This window comes from Aquarana catesbeiana, linkage group LG03, assembly GCF_042186555.1.
Source record: "Aquarana catesbeiana isolate 2022-GZ linkage group LG03, ASM4218655v1, whole genome shotgun sequence".
Classification (NCBI taxonomy): domain Eukaryota; kingdom Metazoa; phylum Chordata; class Amphibia; order Anura; family Ranidae; genus Aquarana; species Aquarana catesbeiana.
In genome coordinates, this window is record NC_133326.1 from 663,575,300 (window position 1) to 663,601,191 (window position 25,892).

The 25,892-nt window shown below is 43.6% G+C and overlaps 1 protein-coding gene across 4 annotated transcripts in view; it reads right to left on the reverse strand.

Moving 5' to 3' along the window:
- LOC141133431 (venom factor-like) overlaps positions 1 to 25,892 on the reverse strand; it is a 681,995-nt gene that overhangs the window by 478,499 nt on the left and 177,604 nt on the right. For all 4 annotated transcript variants that reach the window (XM_073622818.1, XM_073622817.1, XM_073622816.1 and 1 more), the window contains exon 16: positions 24,656 to 24,730. In XM_073622818.1, the coding sequence (XP_073478919.1) occupies positions 24,656 to 24,730 (75 nt within the window). The remainder of the gene's footprint in view (positions 1 to 24,655; positions 24,731 to 25,892) is intronic.

Consider the following 25,892-nt stretch of genomic DNA (forward strand, 5'->3'; position numbering starts at 1 on the left):
ATTTGTGGTCATGTAACTCACTGGGTCCCGAGTTTTCTATTATCTTCATATTGCCAGGTTGTTGTCTATTGGTGTGCTCCACACAAGTCCTGAAGTCTCTAGTGGCAGCATGATGACATCATGATGATAGGAGGAAACAAGAGAGGTGTCGGGTCTGGATTGTAGTGGTGAATCACCAGTCTGTATGTGCCGTGGCTTTACCCAAATGGCAGACTCAAATAAAAATAAAGGTTGTTGGAGGGTTTTTTAAACATTGGGATTGGTAGGGGGAGGGTTGGAGGGTTGGTGGGAGATATTGGAGGTGGAACAATTAATTCACCCAGTTATTGTTTTTAAAATGAAACTATAATGGTTTAGGGTCAATTTTGTTTTATCTATTTTTTCTTCTATTAGCGTACTATATTTTTTTCATTGATTTATCTTTTGTATTTACTATCTATATATCTTTCTGATTATTAAAGGAGATGTTAACCTTTTGGAACATTTTACATCCCAGATAGCAAGCAATTGCGCTGCAAGTTTCAAAATGACTTGCTAAGCTATTGCTAGATTTGCCAGTCTTCACAAGTTTGTTGCACAATTGCAGCAAGTCCGCATTACATGACTCCAGATCAACTTTCTTTGCAAACATTCTGCAAGTCTGCTGCAAGTTCTGGTTCAGTTATGTTGTGCAATAGTCATCCCACCACAGGGGTCACTGTGACTGAATTTTCACGCTGTAGACTTGCAGAGCTCTTGCTGTAGACTTACCACTGCAACTTTGCTCTTGCTAGAGACTTGCCACGCAAATTTGCTTCAAATTGAAAAAGTGTCAACTAGAACGTGTGCTTCAAGTGCTCTGCAAGTCCTCTGCAAGTCCTCTGCAAGTGTACAACTTGCCAGTGAAAATGTCCAGCAAGTTAACATACTTACAATTCAACACTGTCACAAATGTGTGGCAAGTTATCCTTGCTATCTGGGATGCTCCACCTGTATTTAGGGTGGAACATATAACATGTTCCACCTCCAGCAGCCAATACCCCTGATCGCCCTCTCATTGGGACTCCTCTCCCCCCACCCACTGTCACAATTCAAAAGCAGCTCTGCCTTGTTTCCTGTGAATGCATGAGCTACAAGTACCATCAGCCATTGTGGCTGGCGGCTTGTAGCTCTTAATGAACTGTGAGATCGCTGATGAGAGGTCTTGTAGTTCATTCACAAGCCCTGCAGCTTGTAAACAGTGTAAATAGTCAGCCTGTATGAAGGTACTAAAAAATAAATATCCATGAATAGTGAACACAGCCATGATATCACTCAAAAAGTCTCACAAATGAAAGTAAATAAAGTCCCGTGAGGTGAAATGTCCCACTGGAAGGTGTATATAAACGTGTGACAGCCAATGCTCAAACACAGGTAGATCGTCAAATCATCGAACGACAGTATCCAATAATTGCACGTATTCGCATTCGGAGAGAATGGTGTGTAAGAAACTCTTACCAGATAAATTGGACTCCCTTGTCAGCGACAGGGAATCACTCGAGTGTGTTGCCTCTCAGGGCCTGGAAGCGGACATCACAACTCTGCGAACCTTGTGGGTCAAACTCTGCATGGAAATCCCGGGGCCGCCAGGTGGGTCCTCCCAAAGGATGGCCAAGGTGCAAATCAGAGGGATCAGTGCATCACGCATCAAACTGGAGTGGAAGTTGGTTATATCTCTCAGATGGTATGTGGAGAAAAAATAAACAGGCTCCACATAGTGTAGATGAGCAAGTTGGGATTTTTTATTGCTAAAAAAGCCTGATTACAATAAAAATGTGATCACAGGATATAAAAACAAGAATGGGCAACAAGAAGGATGCTGAAAACGCCCAACGCGTTTCGATTAATCGATCGTCTACTGGGGCATACAGCATCCCCTCCAAGTTGCCTTATATTTATAAGAAAAACATTCAAAAAACCAAATAGTATGAGGTATCAAACAGCCTTCCCCATTGGATGGATGGGGTCACCTGATCGTACCTGCCTGACCAGGTGTAAAACTTCATTCATTTGCACTGATGATGCACTGATGATGTGTGATTAACCTGTTATATGTTGATAAACGGGCCCCCCACCGAACGGTGCATAGATGGTATAACTTCTCTGAAAAGAACACCAAGTAATGGGGAAGGATTGAATAAAAACCAGACCGTCTTGTTCAGTACCCCCTTTGCTGACACTTCTGTGTCAGCTTAAGGCTGAGGGGGAATCTGTACCAATCCGGGACGGTGTCTATGAGGGCGGGCGGAGCCAACGGCCAATCGCTGAGAAGACAGGAAGTCTCCGTCAGCGCCGCCCTGCTTCCACAGGACGAACACAGGGAAGTGACGTCAGGATAAACAGCACATCCGACGTCCGTCCCCTGTCACGTGTTAACGTGGGTGCATCAGGGGAACAGAGGGGGAGGCGAGATATGCGCCGAACCAGACGTGCCTGACGCACACTCGCACGCTCCTCCCCCGTGTCCCCGGAGGCAGCATGTCGGGTGGTGTCACTCATTCCCTCTCCTACAGGCAGTGTTCACCGAGCGCCCCTAAACACTACAGAGGCTTGTTTGGGTAAAACAGAGCCAAGGAATCTGTCGTTCTGTAGTATTCCCCAATGTTTTTTAATGATACCTTTAATCTGTTTGGATTGAATGGAATGGGTGGTGAAGAAGGCTAACCTTGCATTAAATGCAGTATTGTCTTTGGGGCGTTCTGTGAGCGTAGCATTCCTTTCCGTGAGCAGGGCTCTGTTGATTTCGCTGTCTAAAAGGTGAGGGTCGTAACCCTTATCCAGAAATCTGCCTCTGAGGATTTGGGATTGTGATATAAAGTCTGAAGTTTGGGTACAGTTGCGCCTCAATCTCAAAAACTGGCTGCGGGGCACTGACCTGAGCCATTGTTCATGATGGCAACTGTCGATCGGAATGTACCCATTCCGATCTGTGGGTTTTATTTCCAGATTTCCTTATGTCAGTGCATTCCCAAGGGGGTATGCGCACATGAGGTTTTAAGGGTGTTTGATATACTATCAATACCCTTCGGACGGCACACCCATTTAGGTTGTAATGTTCATGAGCTCAGTTTATTTTATTATATGTTCTTGAAGAATTTTATTAGTTGTTATGTTTTCAACCACCTCACTCTGTTCATTTATTTGACCGGAAGTGATTTTAAATCTATCATGGGATCATTTGCCATCATCAACACTTAATTCATTATATGGTTGTCTCTTTGCCTTTTTATTTCCAAATTGGCAGGAGCGAGCCGGGTGCCGTCTTATCTAGAGGCATGTCTCTGGGTTACACGGCCCCCCCTTCATGCCCCGCCCCATGTCGGGTGGTGTCACTCATCCCCTCTCCTACAGGCAGTGTTCACCAGCTTCCCACCTCCGTGGGAGGACTTGCGGCATTGCCTGTATTCAATGCTGCCTCCGGGGACACGGGGGAGGAGCGTGCGAGTGTGCGTCAGGCACGTCTGGTTCGGCGCATATCTCGCCTCCCCCTCTGTTCCCCTGATGCACCCACGTTAACACGTGACAGGGGACGGATGTCGGATGTGCTGTTTATCCTGACGTCACTTCCCTGTGTTCGTCCTGTGGAGGCAGGGCGGCGCTGACGGAGACTTCCTGTCTTCTGAGCGATTGGCCGTCGGCTCCGCCCGCCCTCATAGACACCGTCCCGGATTGGTACAGATTCCCCCTCAGCCTTAAGCTGACACAGAAGTGTCAGCAAAGGGGGTACTGAACAAGACGGTCTGGTTTTTATTCAATCCTTCCCCATTACTTGGTGTTCTTTTCAGAGAAGTTATACCATCTATGCACCGTTCGGTGGGGGGCCCGTTTATCAACATATAACAGGTTAATCACACATCATCAGTGCAAATGAATGAAGTTTTACACCTGGTCAGGCAGGTACGAACAGGTGACCCCATCCATCCAATGGGGAAGGCTGTTTGATACCTCATACTATTTGGTTTTTTGAATGTTTTTCTTATAAATATAAGGCAACTTGGAGGGGATGCTGTATGCCCCAGTAGACGATCGATTGATCGAAACGTGTCGGGCGCTTTCAGCATCCTTCTTGTTGCCCATTCTTGTTTTTATATCCTGTGATCACATTTTTATTGTAATCAGGCTTTTTTAGCAATAAAAAATCCCAACTTGCTCATCTACACTATGTGGAGCCTGTTTATTTTTTCTCCACATACCATCTGAGAGATATAACCAACTTCCACTCCAGTTTGATGCGTGATGCACTGATCCCTCTGATTCGCACCTTGGCCATCCTTTGGGAGGACCCACCTGGCGGCCCCGGGAGATCCATGCAGAGTTTGACCCACAAGGTTCGCAGAGTCGTGATGTCCGCTTCCAGGCCCTGAGAGGCAACACGCTCGAGTGATTCCCTGTCGCTGACAAGGGAGTCCAATTTATCTGGTAAGAGTTTCTTACACACCATTCTCACCGAATGCGAATATGTGCAATTATTTGATACTGTTGTTCGATGATTTGACGATCTACCTGTGTTTGAGCATTGGCTGTCACACGTTTATATACACCTTCCAGTGGGACATTTCACCTCACGGGACTTTATTTACCTTCATTTGTGAGACTTTTTGAGTGATATCATGGCTGTGTTCACTATTCATGGATATTTATTTTTTAGTTGTTTTCTTGATTGAAAACTTTTTGCACAATTTATGGGCTACATTTTTTTCACATTGTTTCTTTGTTATTGTCACTTTGTATGTAGCTGCTCCTCACCATATACTTTTAGATTTCAGCGCAGTGTATATTTATATATTTTTTGGCACCTGTATGAAGGTACTGGCTGAAAGCTGCTGGGCTTGTCTGCAGGAACCTGAGACTGCACCCCTGATATAGGTACAATGTGTTCCAGGCTCCTTAGTGAAAAAATAATAAATAATATTAAAATAATAATAAACTTTTTTTTTTCCTGAAAAAATATGCGCATTTCATTTTTTTTCCTAAAAGGTGAACTTATTCTTTAAGGCTTGGTTCACACTATTGCAAATGGGATGTGGGTTTTTTCCCGCATCCAATTCGCATGTCAGGAGATTGTGACTGGCTCTCTATGGCTCCGGTGCGTCTTCTGGTCCGTTTCAGGTCCGAATTCAGCCCAAAATTCAGCCCAAAAGTTTATCATTGCTGTGTCAGGACAGGAGGTAATGGGGAGTCTCACTACGTTTTTAGCAGAGTGAAGAAAGGTTGGAACTTCTGACAATGTTTTTAGTGCTGTCTGTACCCTCCTGTTAAGAAGACACTATTTCTTGTCTGAATATCCCAGATACAGGAAGTGAGGACAATTTCCCCAATATGAAGAAAACTGTTGAAGCTGTCTGCCTATGTCCCTATCTCTAATTAAAACACTAAAAAAACAGTAGAAGGGGAGCAGCCACTGCTAATGCACTTACAGTGCCTTGAAAAAGTATTCACACACCTTAAAATTTTCTGCATTTTTTCATGTTATAACCAAAACGTAAATGTATTTTATTGGGATTTTATGTGATAAAACAACACAAAGTGGCACATATTTGTGGAAGGAAAATGATCAAAATGATCAAACTTTTTACAAATACAGTAAATATCTGAAAACTTTCCTGCCATCTATTAAGGCTGGTTGCCTACTGCAGGCTCCACCGTTTGTCATTTCTTATATAGGTAAGGGGCAGGGCCACCTGGCTATGTCACCTAGTGGCCCTGCCCCTTACGTATATAAGAAATGTCAAACGGCAGAGTGTGCAGTAGGCAGCCAGCCTTAATAGATGACGGGAGAGGGGAGTTTTTGTTTTTTTATTTTCCGGGTGTGGCGTGCAGCATGGTTGACGATGGATTTACATTGAGGGAAACTATTTTTATATCTTTAATTTTTTAATAAAGGCATTGTAAAAAAAACTGTTTATCAGTGTGGAGCCTTTCTGCTTCCTGTACAGTGTTTACATGAAGTGAGGACACGCTCCCATGGCTGGCACCCAGTGTGCCGCCAGTAGGGATGAGCCGAACACCCCCCGGTTCGGTTCGCACCAGAACCTGCAAACGGACCGAAAGTTTGCGTGAACTTTAGAACCCCGTTAAAGTCTATGGGACTCGAATGTTCAAAATCAAAAGTGCTAATTTTAAAGTTTAATATGCAATTTATTGTCCTAAAAAGGGTTTGGGGACCAGGTTCCTGGCCCAGGGGACATGTATTAATGCAAAAGCAGGGGTTCGGGAGAAGTGATTTTAATGATGCTTAAAGTGAAAAAAAAGTGAAATATTCCTTTAAATATCGTACCTGGGGGGTGTCTATAGTATGCCTGTAAAGTGACGCATGTTTCCCGTGCTTAGAACAGTCCCTACACAAAATGACATTTTTAAAGGAAAGAACAACATTTATAATTGCATGCGGCTTTTTTTTCAATCATTTTTTTATTAATTTTCATCAAAAAGGAAAATACAAACAATATACTGAGAAAAAAAGAAAACGGTACTATACAATAATGGTTATTACAAACATTTCAGAAGTAGCAACTGAATACTCATGTTACTTAGCGGTATATAAGCATTTGTACCGTAAAACATGCAAGATATGTTTGGATATCCTGTGGCACCTTCAAATCCTATAATTATTATTAATATACAGAAATAGGGTGAGTCCCCTCCTTCCGACACCCCTATTGGGTACACGCTGTGCCCTCGGAGGAGGAGGCTCAACAACTTTGCAAAAAAGGATTGCTGGTCGGTACAAGTTTTACACGGAATACTGCTTTTTGGAACAAATTGTGCTGTGCATTAAATATTAATGAAAAAGGAAAATAAAATTAAATAAAACCAAATAATGAATGGAGTCAAGCAAAGCGTATAAATATAAAGCCCATCGAGTGATTGTACATAGATCTGTAACAGTACTTATGTTTTTCTTGATTTATACCAGTCAGTCCACGGTTTCCATTGATTATGTGATACATGAAGTTTACCTTGGGATGAGGCGAACATTTTTTCATAAGTAATGTGTGTGTTAGTGGTTAGAATTATTTCTGTTATTTTGGAGGTTTCCTGATCTTTCCAATGTCTGGTAATCTGGTGCTCATTAAAACGTGAGATACTGTCATCCTGGAAGCTTTAGGAAGCAAGTCTATATCCATAGAAAGAATAGCTAAGCCCGGAGTTGCGTGGATCTGTTGTTTTATTATTTGTGCAAGTATGTCAAATACCTTTTCCCAAACTGTACGTATTTTTGGACATTCCCATAGTATATCATATAGGGTACCTATATTGTTACAATTCCTCCAACACATTGGGGAGGAATTATAGTCAAATTTAGAGATCCTATATGGTGTTAGATACCATCGCATTAGTATCTTTTGTGTTAATGCCCATAGGTTGATACACCTAGAGGAGGCATATGTAGTCTGAAGTGCCTTTTGCCATTGTTCCGGGGTGAAGTATTCTTTTAGTTCTCGTTCCCAAGCCTCAATATGGGAATGTTTAACAAATGTCAGTTTATTGTTTAAGGCATTATAAAATAAAGAGATGCCCTTGATATTGGTGGGATGTTTGGTGAGATATAGTTTTATTCTCCAGGGGAGTTGTATGGAGAAAGGAGGGTTGGTTCTCAGGAAATGACTAATCTGTAGGTATCGATAATGTTCAGACTGTTCCAGGTCATATTCAATTTGTAGTGCTCTAAATGTTTTCATTGTGGGACCTATCATAAGATCCTCTAAATTCGCTATGCCTTGTTCTGCCCAGTGTTTTATGCGACGGTCCGGTATAATTCCAGATAGACTGGTGATAGGAATCTGTAGTGAGGAGACGTGGGAGTTAAATGTTTGTTTTTCTACTAGTGTTTTCCATGCTCGGAGTGATGCTTTCATCTAAGGAGCTAGAGAATGGGTGTAGGTAGAGTTGAGTGGACCTATCGTTAAATATTCGTAAAGATTTTTGTTGGGAATTTGGTTCTCCTCTAATTCCTGCCATCTAGGATTAGGTGTTTCGGGGAACCATGATCTCAGTTGCGCAAGAATTGATGTGAGATAGTAATCCTTAATGACAATGTTTCCCACTCCCCCCACCTTTCTGGACGTCACTGAGTTTTTAAAGGCCCATCTTGCTTTTTTCCCTTTTCATAAAAATCCGTTAAGCAAGGATTGAAGTTTGGAAAAGTAGGAATTGGGAACCGGGATGGGAAGTGATCTAAACATGTATATTAATTGAGGTAGACTTACCATTTTAAAAGCAGCTAGGCGCCCTGCCATAAAAGTTCCGACTGCTTGCGGCTTTAATGTAATGTCTGGGTCCCAGCAATATGGATGAAAATCAGTGAGACAAACGGCATGGGTACCCCCCCAGTCCATTACCAGGCCCTTTGGGTCTTGTATGGATATTAAGGGGAACCCCGCACCCAAATTAAAAAAGGGAAAGGCGTGGGGCCCCCAGGCCCTATATACTCTGAACAGCAGTATACAGGCGGTGCAAACAAGAAAGGGACTGTAGGTTTGTTGTTAAGTACAATCTGTTTGTAATTTTGAACTGGTACATTTTTAAAGTGTAGCTCCAGCTAAAAAATCTATTTTTTAGCTTTTTGGAAAACATAGGGAAGGGTTATCACCCCTGTAACATTTGTTTTGCTGTCTGTGCACCTCTTCAGAAGACTTCACCTCACTTTCTGTCCCAATGACAAATGTTTTTTGAAAAATTGGGGGTTTTAGTGAAACAAGGATTGGTGATAAAGCATCAGTGAAGAGGAGACACATTTTTCCCATATTAACTCTTACAGGAGAGAATTTCCCTTACTAGGAGTAGATTTCATCTTACTTCCTGTTGTCTCCTTCCGTTTGCAAGTAGGAGTCATTTGTAAGTTGGATGTTTGAGAGTAGGGGCCTGCCCTATATACTCTGCAGAAATTGGGGCCTTAGGTGTTGGTGTTGCCACAACACTGTAAGCAATCACAGTTACTCTTGGAGGACGCAGGAACGGGCCGTGCTGTGAAATATTAGATCAAGAAATATAATTACATGCCATTGTTGAACAGTCATAGAAAAATTGGGCCTTTGGTGGTGGTGGTGCTGGTGCCACAACACTGTAAGTCCTCACAGTTACTCTTGGTGGGCGCTGGAACAGGCCCTGCTGTGAAATATTATATCAAGAATTGTAATTACATGCACCTGTTGAACAGGGGCAGAAAAATTGGGCCTTTGGTGGTGGTGGTGGTGGTGATGGTGGTGTTGCCACAACACTGTAAGCTCTCACAGTTACTCTTGGTGGGCGCAGGAATGGGCCCTGCTGTGAAATATTAGATCGAGAATTGTAATTATACGCCCCTGTTAAACAGGGGCTGAAAATTGGGCCTTAGGCACTGGTGCCACAACACTGCAACCCCTCACAGATTCTATAGTTGGAGCACAGGAATGAGCTCTGCTGCAAAGTATTGCATCAAATATTGTAATTATACGCCCCTGTTAAACAGAAAAAACAAAAATTGGGCCTTGGGCAATGGTGGCGGTGCTCAGAACCAAAAATGTTCTTACAAACTATTAGCATGAAAATTGAGGAGGAAGAGCATTGTGACTCAGCATAACAGGATAGTCACTCAGCATCAGCATAGGCAGTCTTGAAGGAATCTCACATTTAAAAAAAATCAATCAGTTACATCAGCATCAGGTGCTTGGTAGCTGGTGATCCAAGACTGATTCATTTTTATGAAGGTCAGCCAATCGACCGATTCGGTGGACAGACGCACCCTGTGATCAGTTACAAAACCTCCAGCAGCACTGAATGTGCGTCCTGAAAGAACGTTGGATGCAGGACAGGCCAGTAGCTCAATTGCATACTGTGCAAGCTCTGGCCAGTGATCCATCCTCAATACCCAGTAACCCAGAGGATTTTCGGTGGGAAAGGTGTCCAAGTCTGATCTTGCCCCTAAGTAATCCTGCACCATGTGAATCAGACGCTGGCGATGGTTGCTGGAACCAATCAGACCTTGGGGCTGTGAACTAAAAAATTGTCTGAACGCATCGGTCAAACGGCCACCTTCTCCACTGCTCCTTCTGTGACTGACCGAAGCCTCAGCAACACGTTGTCCAGGAGGACCAGGAAATTGTAAGTTCCCAGGCTCTGGAAACGTGTTGCACAAACCTTTCTGCAAGTCCTCCCGAAGATGTTTCATCCTCTGCTCCCTCTGCGACGGCAAGATAAGGTCCCCAACCTTACCCTTAATGTGGATCAAGGAGGGTTGCCAGCCAGTAATGACCCCTCTCCTTGATACCACAAATACAAGGATCCTTCCGCAGGCTTTGCAGGATCAAGGAGGCCATGCAGCGTAGGTTTGCTAAAGCATTCCGTCCAGAGTCCTCTGGGTCACTAAGGACGACATGATCCGCAGCCACCTCCTCCCATCCATGTACAAGTCTATGGGTTTCTTCAGACTGTAAATAATCCCTTGAAGACTACTGCTGATGCTGAGTGCCAGGCTCCACCTCCATGCTGACACAATCCTCCTCCTCTTCCTGTGTGATCGGCGGGCACACAGGAACACTGTCTGGATAAAGGGGGCCTTGAGAGGTAAGGAAGTCCTCCTCTTCCTCCCTCTGTTCTGCCTCAAGTGCCCTGTCCATTATTCCACACAGCGTGTGCTCCAACAGGTGGACAAGAGGGACAGTGTCACTTATGCATGCACTGTCACTGCTCACCATCCTTGTGGCCTCCTCAAATGGTGACAGGACAGTGCATGCATCCCTGATCATAGCCCACTGGCATAGGGAAAAAAAACAAGCTCAACTGACCCTGTCCTGGTGCCATAGTCGCATAGGTACTCATTGATGGCCCTCTGCTGCATGTGCAGCCGCTGCAGCATGGCCAATGTTGAGTTCCACCTGGTGGGCATGTCACAGATTAGGCGGTTCTGGGGCAGGTGAAATTCCTTTTGGAGGTCAGCCAGCCGAGAACTGCCATTATAAGACCTGCGGAAATGCACACAGACTTTCCTGGCCTGCCTCAGGACATCCTGTAAGCCTGGGTACCTGCCCAAGAACCGCTGCACCACCAAGTTAAGGACATGAGCCAAACAGGGCACATGGGTCAGTTGTCCCTGTCAGAGGGCGGAGAGGAGGTTGGTGCCATTGTCGCAAACCACCATTCCTTCCCTAAGCTGGCATGGTGTCAACCACCTCTGAACCTCCCTTCAGAGCTGACAGAATCTCTGACCCAGTGTGGCTCCTGTCCCCCAAGCACACCAGCTCAAGCACCGCATCGCATCTTTTTGCCTGCGTGATTGCATAGCCCCTTGAACGCCTATGGAGCACCGCTGGTTCCGAGGACAAATCAGCACAGAAAGAGGCCATGGAGGAAGAAGAAGAGGAGGTGGAGGAGAGAGGTGTGACAGAATCACCACTAGTAGAATTTTGGAGGCATGGTGCCGGAACAACCTCCAACACTACCGCACCCTGTCCTGCATCCTTCCCAGCTGCCAGAAGAGTCACCTAGTGCACGGTGAAAGATAGGTCATGTCCCTGTCCATGCCTGTTGGACCATGTGTCAGCGGTAATATGCACCTTACCACTGACCGCCCTGTCCAGCCAGGCCAAGACATTGCCTTCCACATGCCGGTAGAGAGCCGGAATTGCCTTCCATGAGAAAAAGTGGCATTTGGGAACCTGCCACTGAGGAACAGCACATTCCACAAACTCACGGAAGAGGGCAGAGTCTACCAACTGAAAAGGCAGCACTTGAACTGCTAGCAATTTAGCCAAGCTAGCTAGCATTCAACCGCTGGGCATGTGGATGGCTGGGAGCGAACTTCTTTCGGCGGTGGAGCAGCTGGGGCCAGGAAATTTGCCTGGTACAATATGACGTTGGTATAACGATAGCAGATTGCCCGCAAGTACTTGGCTGTGACACACCTAATTCTACACCTTCATTCCTCTCAGTGCAGGTTTCAGAGAGGACTGAAGGTATAGTGGGGTTGGAGATCCCAGCTGAGGAGGAGCAAGGAGAGGTCAGCTTTGTTCTTTGGTGTGGGTCTTTTAGGTACACTTGCAAAACAAACTGCATGGCAGGTCAACATATGTCTGGTCAAGCATGTGGTGCCCAAGTGGGTGATGTTTTGGCCACGCGAGATACGCTTGAGACATATGTTGCAAATAGCAGCGGTGGGATCTGATGCACTTTTCTCAAAAAAGGCCCACACCAAAGAACTTTTGGAATAACGCGCAGAGACAGCAGTGCCCTGTGCATGCAGAGCTCTGCAGTGTGATGCAGTCGGTGTGCTGCCCTTAAGCAGGCCCCTGGAGGGCATCGTTGGAGATGTGCCTCCTCCTCTCTCCTATCAGGCACCCACGTGGAGTCAGTGACCTGATCATCCCCTCCCTCCTCATCACTGGAGCAAAGCTGGCAGTATGCTGCAGCTGGGGGTACATGACTGCCAGATTGCTGTCCTTCTTGGGCACCCCCTCTCTCTGGGCACCCCCTCTCTCTAGGCTCACATTACTGCCTTCCTCTAGCTGGGAATGCTGCTCCTGGAGCATGTACCCAACACTGTGGTCAAACAGTTCAGGGGACTCCTCAGGAGGATATGGTGGGGCTAGGGAAGGAGAGACTGATGCCATTGAGCCAAGGGAAGAGGCCGCGTTGGCAGCTGCTTTGCCAGACAAAGTACCCTGAGCCTGGGTGAGAGAGGATGAGGAGGATGAGGATGGCTTGGTCATCCACTCTACCAAGTCTTCCGCATGTTGCAGCTCAAGAAGGCCAGCTGCCGAAAAAAGGACAAGCGTGTCCCGCGGCCACGTGCTGATGAGGATGCACCGTCTCCACGACCAGCACTGTTGCCTCTTATTGGCTTGTGACTGTCTGCCTTTCCTTGTTGGCTTTACAGACATACTAATGGCCTGCAGTGAGATGTAGCTGCACAAAGCTGGGATGTATATATATATATATATATATATATATATATATATATACTGATACTGCAGCTGCCTGCCTGTAATATTATTAGTATAAGAAAACCAGCAACTGTCTTCAGGTAGCTTTAGGTGCACACTGTGCAGAGGACACAGTACACTAACTGTAAATACTGCAGCTGCCTGCCTGTGGTATTAATAGGATCAGAACAACAGCAATTGTCTTCAGGTAGCTTTAGGTGCACACTGTACAGAGGGCGCACTACACTAACTATAAATACTGCAGCTGACTGCGGTACTAATAGGATCAGAAGAACACCACCAATTTTCTTCAGGTAGCTTTAGGTGCACACTGTGCAGAGGACACAGTACACTAACTGTAAATACTGTAGCTGCCTGCCTGTGGTATTAATAGGATCAGAACAACAGCAATTTTCTTCAGGTAGCTTTAGGTGCACACTGTGCAGAGGACACAGAACACTAACTGTAAATACTGTAGCTGGCTGCCTGTGGTATTAATAGGATCAGAACAACAGCAATTGTCTTCAGGTAGCTTTAGGAGCACACTGTGCAGAGGTTGCACTACACTAACTGTAAATACTGCAGCTGCCTGCGGTACTAATAGGATCAGAAGAACACCACCAATTTTCTTCAGGTAGCTTTACGTGCACACTGTGCAGAGGAAGCACTAAATTAACTGTAAATCAAAAGAACACCACCAATTTTCTTCAGGTAGCTTTAGGTGCACACTGTGCAGAGGACACAGTACACTAACTGTAATTACTGTGGCTGCCTGCCTATGGCATTAATAAGATCAGAATAACAGCAATTGTCTTCAGGTAGCTTTAGGTGCACACTGTGCAGAGGATGCACTACACTAACTGTAAATACTGCAGCTGTCTGCGGTACTAATAGGATCAGAAGAACACCACCAATTTTCTTCAGGTAGCTTTAGGTGCACACTGTGCAGAGGGCGCATTACACTAACTATAAATACTGCAGCTGCCTGTGGTACTAATAGGATCAGATGAACACCACCAATTTTCTTCAGGTAGCTTTAGGTGCACACTGTGCAGAGGACGCACTACACTAACTGTAAATACTGCAGCTGCCTGCGGTACTAATAGGATCAGAAGAACACCACCAATGTTCCTCAGGTAGCTTTAGGTGCACACTGTGCAGAGGACGCACTACACTAACTTGTAAATACTGCAGCTGCCTGTGGTACTAATAGGATCAGAAGAACACCACCAATTTTCTTCAGGTAGCTTTAGGTGCACACTGTGCAGAGGACGCACTACACTAACTGTAAATACTGTAGCTAATAGGACTAATAGGATTAGAAGAACACCAGCAATTTTCTTCAGGTAGCTTTAAATACTGTAAAAACACCTGCCTGCCCGTCAGTAGGAAGAGAATAACAGGAACGGATCTAGCTAAACTGAATACAGTATATATATATATATATATATATATATATATATATATAACACCTAGGATGCATATATATACACACAATACACTGTAAGTGCAGCTAACTGACTCGCCTACCTACTCTATCTAACTTAAATCAAATGACACTGTCTCTCTGTATATCTCTGCTGCCGCTACAACACACTACACAAGGCCGCCATGCAGGCGACCTTATATAATGTGGGGCGTGTACTAAACCCCCTGAGCCATAATTGGCCAAAGCCACCCTGGCTTTGGCCAATTACAGCTCTCTGTACAGACGGCGCTGTGATTGGCCAAGCATGCGGGTCATAGTGCATGCTTGGCCAATCATCAGCCAGCAATGCACTGCGATGCTGCAGTGAATTATGGGCCATGATGCGCCACTAAAATTTGGCGCGAACGGCCCATAACGTTCGAAATTCGACGAACGGTCGAACATGCGATGTTCAAGACGAACAGGGGGTTCGACTCGAACTCGAAGCTCATCCCTATTGGGCACAAGATGGCTAGGCCACATGCTTCCCCTCTCTACAGATGCTGACAGTTCGGCTGCATTCCACTCTCTACACGCTGTTGGAGCTGTGAGTGTTTCCTTGTCAAAAGAAGTTTATTGAGTATACAATATTATAAAGATACATAAAGTAAGTTTACAAGGATCTATAAAGTAAGCTCATTGTTTTACAGTAGGGTTTATATAGGTAAATATCATGAAATTTCAAATATTAAACATTGGGTTCACGTAAATCTAAATTAAAGATATATATCATTTCCTTAGTTACTTTTGTAGGTATTTAAATGATTTATACCTACTATACATATTGTTTACAAGTAGAGTGTATATAGGTCAAATAAATTCTGATAATGAGCTTTAATCGTAAGGTGGAGAAAAGGAAAGAGAAAGAAGAAAAAGGGTAGAAAGGTAGAGGTATGGTCCACAAGGTTGTCCCACTCGTCAGTTTATTATTCTTTTTAGTTCTCTTTGAAGCCTTAGAATGGGTGTCTCTGTAAGTCATTTAATCTGTTACCAAAAAAATAAACAGGGAAGACATTGGGACTTTAAATTCCCGGGCTGTGTTTTGTCTCAAACCCGGAGCTGCGATGCGCTCTGCGCGGCCCCCCCCCTCCCCCTTTGGGGATCGGGCGGCAGATCACAGCATATCGGCGTCACGCCCCGCTCCTCCACACGACGTCACTAGCTGGCGTTGCGGTGGAGGTACGTGCCTTTTCCAACCATCCGACCCAGCTGGACGTGGTGACGTCAGTCCTGGGCGGGTCCCCACCACCCAGGTTGTAGTCCCGCCTCACGCATTGTCGGCTCCTACGTGACGTTGGCGGTCACTGCAGACGCAGGCGGCATGCATTTTTAGGCGCCTGTCTTCCCCTCAGACGCAGCCTTCACCCCCGCACACGTGCAGACGCCATGGCTTTAGCTAGCCTTTGTCCCAAGCGCATTAAGGTAACATTAGTGATTCCCCTTTTTGGTAATAATTTACTTTTTATACTCTTTTTGTCAACTACATTGGCTTATCTCAATGGACCTTCTCATCCATTTCAGATATATATCCATGATGACTTTGTGTTGGTTTTTGCTTTTTTTGGAGGTGATGGTCTGTGTTCTGGGGATGATGCCTATGTATGCCTGTCCGGCGTTGGGTCCCTGGCCGCCTCAGCTCCGGGGGAGAACAAATCGTTGTAGCCCGGTGCCTACCCTACGATACACCTTAGCTAGGTACATAGTGTAAGTATCCAGAAATCGACTTGCTGTCCTTTCTGGTTGCTTTTAGCTCATTGGTTGATGTTTTCATTTTTTGTTATTTACAGATACCTCACTGCATCTGCCCCTGAGGAAGTGTTATTCACAGAAACGCGTCGGACAATATGGATGCAGCTACTTTTGTTTTAATATGATTTCATCTGGATCAATGTTTTTAAGAAATTATACTGTTAGACGTACCTTTTACATCATGCTAACATGTACCTCCCAGTGTTGTATATGTACTCCCTTTATGATGTATGTTAATTTTGATTTATTGCTCAGATACCATGTTATCCTCTGTATTAGCATATATTTATGCAGGTTTTGTTTAGCTTGAATGCGCATGCAACCTTCTATGCACATATTGTGTTATGTATTTTTGATGCCTATGCAATAAATTTACCTTTTATTTCAACTCCATCCTGCCAACGGCCTCATTTAAAGTCCCAATGTCTTCCCTGTTTATTTTTCTGAACCCGGGATGGAGGTACTATCCTGTCCTCATTTAAAGTCCCATATCCTCTTTTTTCGCTATATTAGGGATGGAGGCAGTTGACAGCAGCTGGCAACTATCCCCTGCCAACTGGTCTTGGAGTTGCCCTGTGTGTGGTGCACCTTGTTGGTCCACACACACAGTCTTGTTTTGTAACATATTGTTTAGGCCATGTTTTATGTGTATGCATGAGCAATTTTTTATATGTGACGTACATCGGGAAGCCATATTTAACCGACATTCGGTACTACACCCGGTGAACTGCCTCATCTTAAGTCCTTATGTTTTTGCTCCTTCTTTTTTTCTCCCCTAACCTGGGATGGAGGCACTATCTTGTGCCTCATTCAAAGTCCCATTACAAGTTTTTCATCGCTATATATTAGGGATGGAAGCAGTTTACAGGTACACTTAATTTCCTGCTATACAATTGCTGCTGGAACTCTGGGAATTATGGTCACATCCCGGCATAGTGTATGTGGGGTTTGATTCCCGGGCTGTGTTTTGTCTCAAACCCGGAGCTGCAATGCGCTCTGCGTGGCCCCCCTCCACCTTTGGGGATCGGGCGGCAGATCACAGCGCATCGGCGTCACGCCCCGCTCCTCCACACGACGTCACTAGCTGGCGTTGCGGTGGAGGTACGCGCCTTTTCCAACCATCCGACCCAGCTGGACGTGGTGACGTCAGTCCTGGGCGGGTCCCCACCTCCCAGGTTGTAGTCCCACCTCACGCATTGTCGGCTCCTACGTGACGTTGGCGGTCACTGCAGACGCAGGCGGCATGCATTTTTAGGCGCCTGTCTTCCCCTCAGACGCAGCCTTCACCCCCGCACACGTGCAGACGCCATGGCTTTAGCTAGCCTTTGTCCCAAGCGCATTAAGGTAACATTAGTGATTCCCCTTTTTGGTAATACTTTACTTTTTATACTCTTTTTGTCAACTACATTGGCTTATCTCAATGGACCTTCTCATCCATTTCAGATATATATCCATGATGACTTTGTGTTGGTTTTTGCTTTTTTTGGAGGTGATGGTCTGTGTTCTGGGGATGATGCCTATGTATGCCTGTCCGGCGTTGGGTCCCTGGCCGCCTCAGCTCCGGGGGAGAACAAATCGTTGTAGCCCGGTGCCTACCCTACGATACACCTTAGCTAGGTACATAGTGTAAGTATCCAGAAATCGACTTGCTGTCCTTTCTGGTTGCTTTTAGCTCATTGGTTGATGTTTTCATTTTTTGTTATTTACAGATACCTCACTGCATCTGCCCCTGAGGAAGTGTTATTCACTGAAACGCGTCGGGAAATATGGATGCAGCTACTTTTGTTTTAATATGATTTCATCCGGATCAATGTTTTTAAGAAATTATACTGTTAGACGTACCTTTTACATCATGCTAACATGTACCTCCCAGTGTTGTATATGTACTCCCTTTATGATGTATGTTAATTTTGATCTATTGCTCAGATACCATGTTATCCTCTGTATTAGCATATATTTATGCAGGTTTTGTTTAGCTTGAATGCGCATGCAACCTTCTATGCACATATTGTGTTATGTATTTTTGATGCCTATGCAATAAATTTACCTTTTATTTCAACTCCATCCTGCCAATGGCCTCATTTAAAGTCCCAATGTCTTCCCTGTTTATTTTTCTGAACCCGGGATGGAGGTACTATCCTGTCCTTATTTAAAGTCCCATATCCTCTTTTTTCGCTATATTAGGGATGGAGGCAGTTGACAGCAGCTGGCAACTATCCCCTGCCAACTGGTCTTGGAGTTGCCCTGTGTGTGGTGCACCTTGTTGGTCCACACACACAGTCTTGTTTTGTAACATATTGTTTAGGCCATGTTTTATGTGTATGCATGAGCAATTTTTTATATGCGACGTACATCGGGAAGCCATATTTAACCGACATTCGGTACTACACCCGGTGAACTGCCTCATCTTAAGTCCTTATGTTTTTGCTCCTTCTTTTTTTCTCCCCTAACCTGGGATGGAGGCACTATCTTGTGCCTCATTCAAAGTCCCATTACAAGTTTTTCATCGCTATATATTAGGGATGGAAGCAGTTTACAGGTACACTTAATTTCCTGCTATACAATTGCTGCTGGAACTCTGGGAATTATGGTCACATCCCGGCATAGTGTATGTGGGGTTTGATTCCCGGGCTGTGTTTTGTCTCAAACCCGGAGCTGCAATGCGCTCTGCGTGGCCCCCCTCCCCCTTTGGGGATCGGGCGGCAGATCACAGCGCATCGGCGTCACGCCCCGCTCCTCCACATGACGTCACTAGCTGGCGTTGCGGTGGAGGTACGCGCCTTTTCCAACCATCCGACCCAGCTGGACGTGGTGACGTCAGTCCTGGGCGGGTCCCCACCACCCAGGTTGTAGTCCCGCCTCACGCATTGTCGGCTCCTACGTGACGTTGGCGGTCACTGCAGACGCAGGCGGCATGCATTTTTAGGCGCCTGTCTTCCCCTCAGACGCAGCCTTCACCCCCGCACACGTGCAGACGCCATGGCTTTAGCTAGCCTTTGTCCCAAGCGCATTAAGGTAACATTAGTGATTCCCCTTTTTGGTAATACTTTACTTTTTATACTCTTTTTGTCAACTACATTGGCTTATCTCAATGGAGCTTCTCATCCATTTCAGATATATATCCATGATGACTTTGTGTTGGTTTTTGCTTTTTTTGGAGGTGATGGTCTGTGTTCTGGGGATGATGCCTATGTATGCCTGTCCGGCGTTGGGTCCCTGGCCGCCTCAGCTCCGGGGGAGAACAAATCGTTGTAGCCCGGTGCCTACCCTACGATACACCTTAGCTAGGTACATAGTGTAAGTATCCAGAAATCGACTTGCTGTCCTTTCTGGTTGCTTTTAGCTCATTGGTTGATGTTTTCATTTTTTGTTATTTACAGATACCTCACTGCATCTGCCCCTGAGGAAGTGTTATTCACAGAAACGCGTCGGGCAATATGGATGCAGCTACTTTTGTTTTAATATGATTTCATCCGGATCAATGTTTTTAAGAAATTATACTGTTAGACGTACCTTTTACATCATGCTAACATGTACCTCCCAGTGTTGTATATGTACTCCCTTTATGATGTATGTTAATTTTGATTTATTGCTCAGATACCATGTTATCCTCTGTATTAGCATATATTTATGCAGGTTTTGTTTAGCTTGAATGCGCATGCAACCTTCTATGCACATATTGTGTTATGTATTTTTGATGCCTATGCAATAAATTTACCTTTTATTTCAACTCCATCCTGCCAACGGCCTCATTTAAAGTCCCAATGTCTTCCCTGTTTATTTTTCTGAACCCGGGATGGAGGTACTATCCTGTCCTCATTTAAAGTCCCATATCCTCTTTTTTCGTTTAATCTGTTACCATGGCAACAGGACAGAGTCATTGAAGTTTAGAGCTGTGAGTGTTTCTGGTTGAGCTGCCTTCCCACCGGGAATATTTGTGAACTGTTTCTGCATTATTTCAATAAAAGTTCTTCCACTGCGCTGCACCCCACCTACAGATACACTGGGTTTGTGTTGGGAATCTCATAGTAGAGTTACTATTAGCTTACAAGTTTTTTCCCATACTTATGATACTTATTAACCACTTCAGCCCTGGACCATTTGGCTGGCCAAAGACCAGAGCACTTTTTGCGATTCGACTCTGCATCGCTTTAACTGACAATTGCGCGGTCGTGCGATGTGTCTCCCAAACAAAATTGGCCTCCTTTTTTCCCACAAATAGAGCTTTCTTTTGGTTGTATTTGATCACCTCTGCAGTTTTTATTTTTTGCGCTATAAACAAAAATAGAGCCACAATTTTGAAAAAAATGCATTATTTTTAACTTTTTTGCAATAATAAATATCCCCAAAAAATAAAAAAACATTTTATTTCCTCAGTTTAGGCCTACACGTATTCTTCTACATATTTTTGGTAAAAAAAAAATCGCAATAAGTGTTTATTGATTGGTTTGCGCAAAAGTTATAACATCTACAAAATAGGGGATAGTTTTATGGCATTTTTATGAATATTTTTTTTTTTACTAGTAATGGCGGCGATCTGCGATTTTTATCGTGACTGCGACAACATTATGGCGGACAGGAACGGATCTAGCTAAACTGAATACAGTGTGTGTGTATATATATATATATATATATATATATATATATATATATATAAAACACCTAGGATGCATATATATATATATATATACACAATACACTGTAAGTGCAGCTAACTGACTCGCCTGCTTACTCTATCTAACTTAAATCAAATTACAATGTCTCCCTGTCTATTTCTCCGCCACCACCGCAACACACTACACAAGGCCGCCACGCAGGCAGCCTTATATTGTGTGGGGCTTATATTAAACCCTCTGAGCCATAATTGGCCAAAGCCACCCTGGCTTTTGCCAATTACGGCTCTCTGTACAGACGGCGCTGTGATTGGCCAAGCATGCGGGTCATAGTACTTGCTTTGCCAATCATCAGCCAGCAATGCACTGCAATGCCGCAGTGAATTATGGGCCATGACGCACCACTCGAATTTGGCACGAACGGCCCATAACGTTCAAAATTCGATGAACGGTCGAACATGCGATGTTCGAGTTGAACATGGGTTCGACTCGAACTCGAAGCTTATCCCTAGCCGCCAGTGAGGGGAATAACTGAGATTGGAGCAGTAGATGCTTTTCTGAATTGTGCCATTTAGGGTAAATATGCATAAAGCAGGCAAACATTTAAAAAAATATAATTTCATCCATTTATTTATGTATATGATTTTTTTTTTACTGTTACATACAGTAAAAATACCTGGCTTTGTCTTGAAAAGTTGAACATGGTTATAGAAATCTAGACAACAGGAATGTCGACCCGAACATAAAGCCCATCCCTATTGTTAACACACACCCACTGTTTGCTGAATATTTAAATAGGTGCAGGCCGCAAAGTGCTAAGCAGCATATATCAACCACTTACTTTTTGAAGACCGTTCTGTAGCTGATAAAGAGTCCCAGGTTTCATAATATATGCGAGCCACTTCCAACCATGCCCTCTCCTTCTTTACATGATCTTTGTAACCTGGATCTCTGAGGTCATATATTGCCGGATGTTGTCTGACAAGCCAAATTATTTCTTCATTGTCATGAACTTGTCGCTTGTTCTTTCTAGCCCTAGGCATGGTTCCTGCTGTCTTCCACACTCACCTACATCAATATAGGAAATGATGTATTTGGGAGGAGCAGAGATCATGTGCTTCCGTAGACTTCCGTGGAAGTCGCAACAAAGTCATGGTGTCAGATATGTACATGCAACTGCATTGCAACTTAATTCCTTTCTATGGAGAACAAGTCGCGCCGAAGACGGAACAAAGTAGCTCGAAAACCTTTTTTTGGAGTCGCTGTGACTTGAGTCGCCCCAATTAGAACGGGGACCGTTGAAATACATGGGTTTTGACTTGTCATGTGACTTCACATGTGCCAAGTCGCACAACAACTCACAGTAGTGGAAACAGAGCCTTAGCAAAACTTTTTGTTTTCACAGTAAAGGAGGATTATAAACCCTGTCAGTTTTTTTTTCGCCATCTGTGTCCCATTGGAGAGATTGGGTAGGAGATTAAGAAAGCAGAACTTTAGTTATCCATTAGATGGGCACTTACCATTAGACATGTGCACACTGAAATATTTTGTTTCAGAATTTCGTTTTCATCCGAAAAATACATTTATTTATTTACTCCCGAAATGCGTTTTTATTTATTTTGTTTTTCGTTAAAAATTGCATTAGTCTGAAAATCCAAATTAATTAAGGTTAAATCTGTCATTGAAGGCTTATGGTGTTTGTCGAATGCTCAAAGAAGATTCAACGGAGCAGCTAAACTGTACAACGTTGCAATTGTACATTTCCGGTCGAATTTTCCGCCTACAAGCTAGCTGTAGTAGAATTTTAATGTTGTATGACTAGTAATAATTATATTTATTAATTATTTTACTAGTCAACCAACATTAGAATTTTTCTATAGCCTATGGGCGGATGCATTTGACCGGAAATGTACGATTGCAGCGTCCTATAGTTTAGCTGCTCCATCGAATCTTCTTAGAACTTTCGACAGACACCATAAGCCAAAGATTCAATGTTTGTATGTTTTTCGTTGCTTTGTCGAATTTTCGTCGTTCATGTTGAATGGTCTACTCTACCCCATCAGTCAGCCAACTTTCACATTCGTTTCTCAATCTCCAAGTGCAATGGCGGGCGCAGAATCCGATGTTGTGTCAGATATTGATATGGCATTATAATATAGAATCTATAATAATAAATCTCCCCCCACAACACGGGCAGCCTCTGAGGCTATCACAACACTAGCAACTCTAGTATCACTATCAAGTTCACAACACTAACACAATAGCAGCAGATTATTATGAAAAAGTTAAGTTGAACTGTAGCTTGCTTCACTATTGTTCTGCTGCTGTGCTTATGCTTAATTGCTAAATAATTCAGGTTCTCTGACAAACGGACCAGCTAAGAATGACTGTCTTCTGAAATGATTCAGTGTGTGTGTCTCTCTCTGCTAGCAAATCGTAAGTGAAAGTAAGTGGGCTGTACGTGTGTACTTAGTTCTAGCTATTTTACTGCCCCTCCTCTTTGTTTACAATCGGCCAATAATATTTATCATTATCATTATTTTTATTTTACATGTCAAATCTTTTCTCTCTATGTAGAATAATCTTGGACTAATAGAGTTAAGGTTAGGTACATTCAACCACAGGTTCAATAGACACAGATTGTTATTGTCAGTGTCATGTCGAATCTCCTATCTATATCGAACTGTTGTCGCAACGAAAACGAAAATAAAGCATTTGTTTATGTCGGATCTTTCGGTTTTTGTATTCTGCTCTTTCGTTATCGTTTGTTAAAAGGATAACGAAAATACCTGAAATTCGGATGAAAATGCATTCGGACCAAAACGAATGCACATGTCTACTTACCATTCCTGTAATATTGGGTAGGAGCTGTTGCATTGTGAAAAAGACACTTGCAGCTTTAGGAAACGGTAAGACATCCGGTATATATAGGGGTTATCACTGAGATGCCGAAATTTAGATTTTTGCCTGCAGTTTGCATTTAACCACTTTAAGACCGGGCCTCTTTTTTAGATTTGGTGTTTACAAGAAAATTACTTAGAACCCCCAAACATTATACATTTTTTTTCTAACACCCTAGAGAATAAAATGGCGGTCGTTGCAATACTTTCTGTCACACCGTATTTGCGCAGCGGTCTTACAAGCGCACTTTAAAAAAAAAATACACTTTTTTTAATTAAAAAATAAGACAACAGTAAAGTTAGCCCAATTTTTTTTTTTTATATTGTGAAAGATAATGTTACACCGAGTAAATTGATACCCAACATGTCGCTTCAAATTTGCGCCTGCTCGTGGAATGGCGACAAACTTTACCCTTAAAAATCTCCATAGGCGACATTTAAAAAATGTTTTGTGTTGCAGAGAAGGTCTAGAATTATTTGAACACTGTTTTCATATGTGGGCGATACTCATGTATGCGTTGGCTTCTAAACGCGAGCTCGGCGGGACGGGGCGTGTTTAAAATAAAATTTTTTCTTATTTATTTTACCTTTTATTTTTCATTTTTACACTGTTTTAACAAAAAATTGTGTCACTTTTATTCCTATAAAAAGGAATGTAAACATCCCTTGTAATAGAAAAAAGGCATGACATGACCTCTTAAATATGAGATCTGGGGTCAAAAAGACCTCAGATCTCATATTTACACTAAAATGCAATAAAAAAATAAATTTAAAAAAATTGTCATTTCAAAAGATGAAAAAATGGCCCTTTAAGAGCTATGGGCGGAAGTGACTGCACCGCCCTGCAGTGTCATGGAGACGGGTGGGGGGATCTTCCCCTCACTCATCTCCATGCACAGCCACAGTAAGGATCCAATCGCCTCCGCGGCTGGTGGAGTGGTTAAGGGGACATTTACATTTTTATGAGATTAGTGGACCTGTAAAGGTATTACTGAATCATTTCCTCACCATATGAGTTCTGCAGTTCGATCAGCTGGGCTGTGGAGCGTCGTTTCCGTGCCACAGGAGCCACACATTGAGGTTCTAAATTACAAGAGAATAGAATATTAATCACTTGCCTACCAGGCCAATTCTGACTTTTCTCTTCTACGTGTAAAAATCATAATTTTTTTGCTAGAAAATTACATTTAACCCCCAAACATTATATATGTTTCTTTTAGCAGAGACCCCAGAGAATAAAATGGCAGTTGTTGCAATTTATCTCGCACGGTATTTGCGCAGCAATTTTTCAAATGCGTTTTTTTTTTTTTTTTTAGAGAGAAAACTGTTTCATGCATTAAAAAGTTAGCCCAAGTTTGCATAATGTAAAAGATGAAGTTATGCTGTGTAAATAGATACCTAACATGTCATGCTTCAAAATTGCACGCGCTCTTAAAATGGCGCCAAACTTCAGTACTTAAAAATCCCCATAGGCGACGCTTTAAATTTTTTTACTGGTAACATGTTTTGAGTTACAGAGGAGGTCTAGGGCTAGAATTATTGCTCTCGCTCTAACATTCGTGGTGATACCACACATGTGTGGTTTTAACAATGTTTACATATGTGGGCACGACTTACGTATGTTCGCTTCTGCATGCGATAACACAGGGACAGGGGCGCTTTCATTATTTTTTTGATTGTTCATTTTACTTTTATTTTTCTAGTTTGACACTTTTTTTTACATTTTTTTTATCACTTTTATTCCTATTACAAGGAATGTACAGTAAACATCCCTTGTAATAGGAATAAGCAGGACAGGTCCTCTTTACAGTAAGATCTGGGGTCAATAAGTCCCCACATCTCACCTATAGGCTGGAAAGCCTGAAACAAAAACAAAAAAACAAAAAAAGATCTCAGCTTCCCAGCAGAGGCGGCGCCATTTTTTCCAATGCAGGGGCCGGGCGTGACGTCATAACATCGCGCCCGGCCTCTGAACGATCATAGAGACTCTGGGGACCATTAGGTCCGCCAGAAATCTCTATTGTCAGCATCTGGCACCAGCGGATCCCTTCTTCGACTCACTGATGGCAGGAGTGAGTCTGTAGAAGCACACATCCCCTCTCGCCGCCTGTAAGAACAATCGAGCAGCTGAACAGCCACTATGATCATTCTTATGGTGTAGGGAATTGCCAGCACTAAAAGAAGATATCTGGATGATGTCTGTAGCTGCAGGCATCATTCAAATATCACTGCTCAAACTCGACAT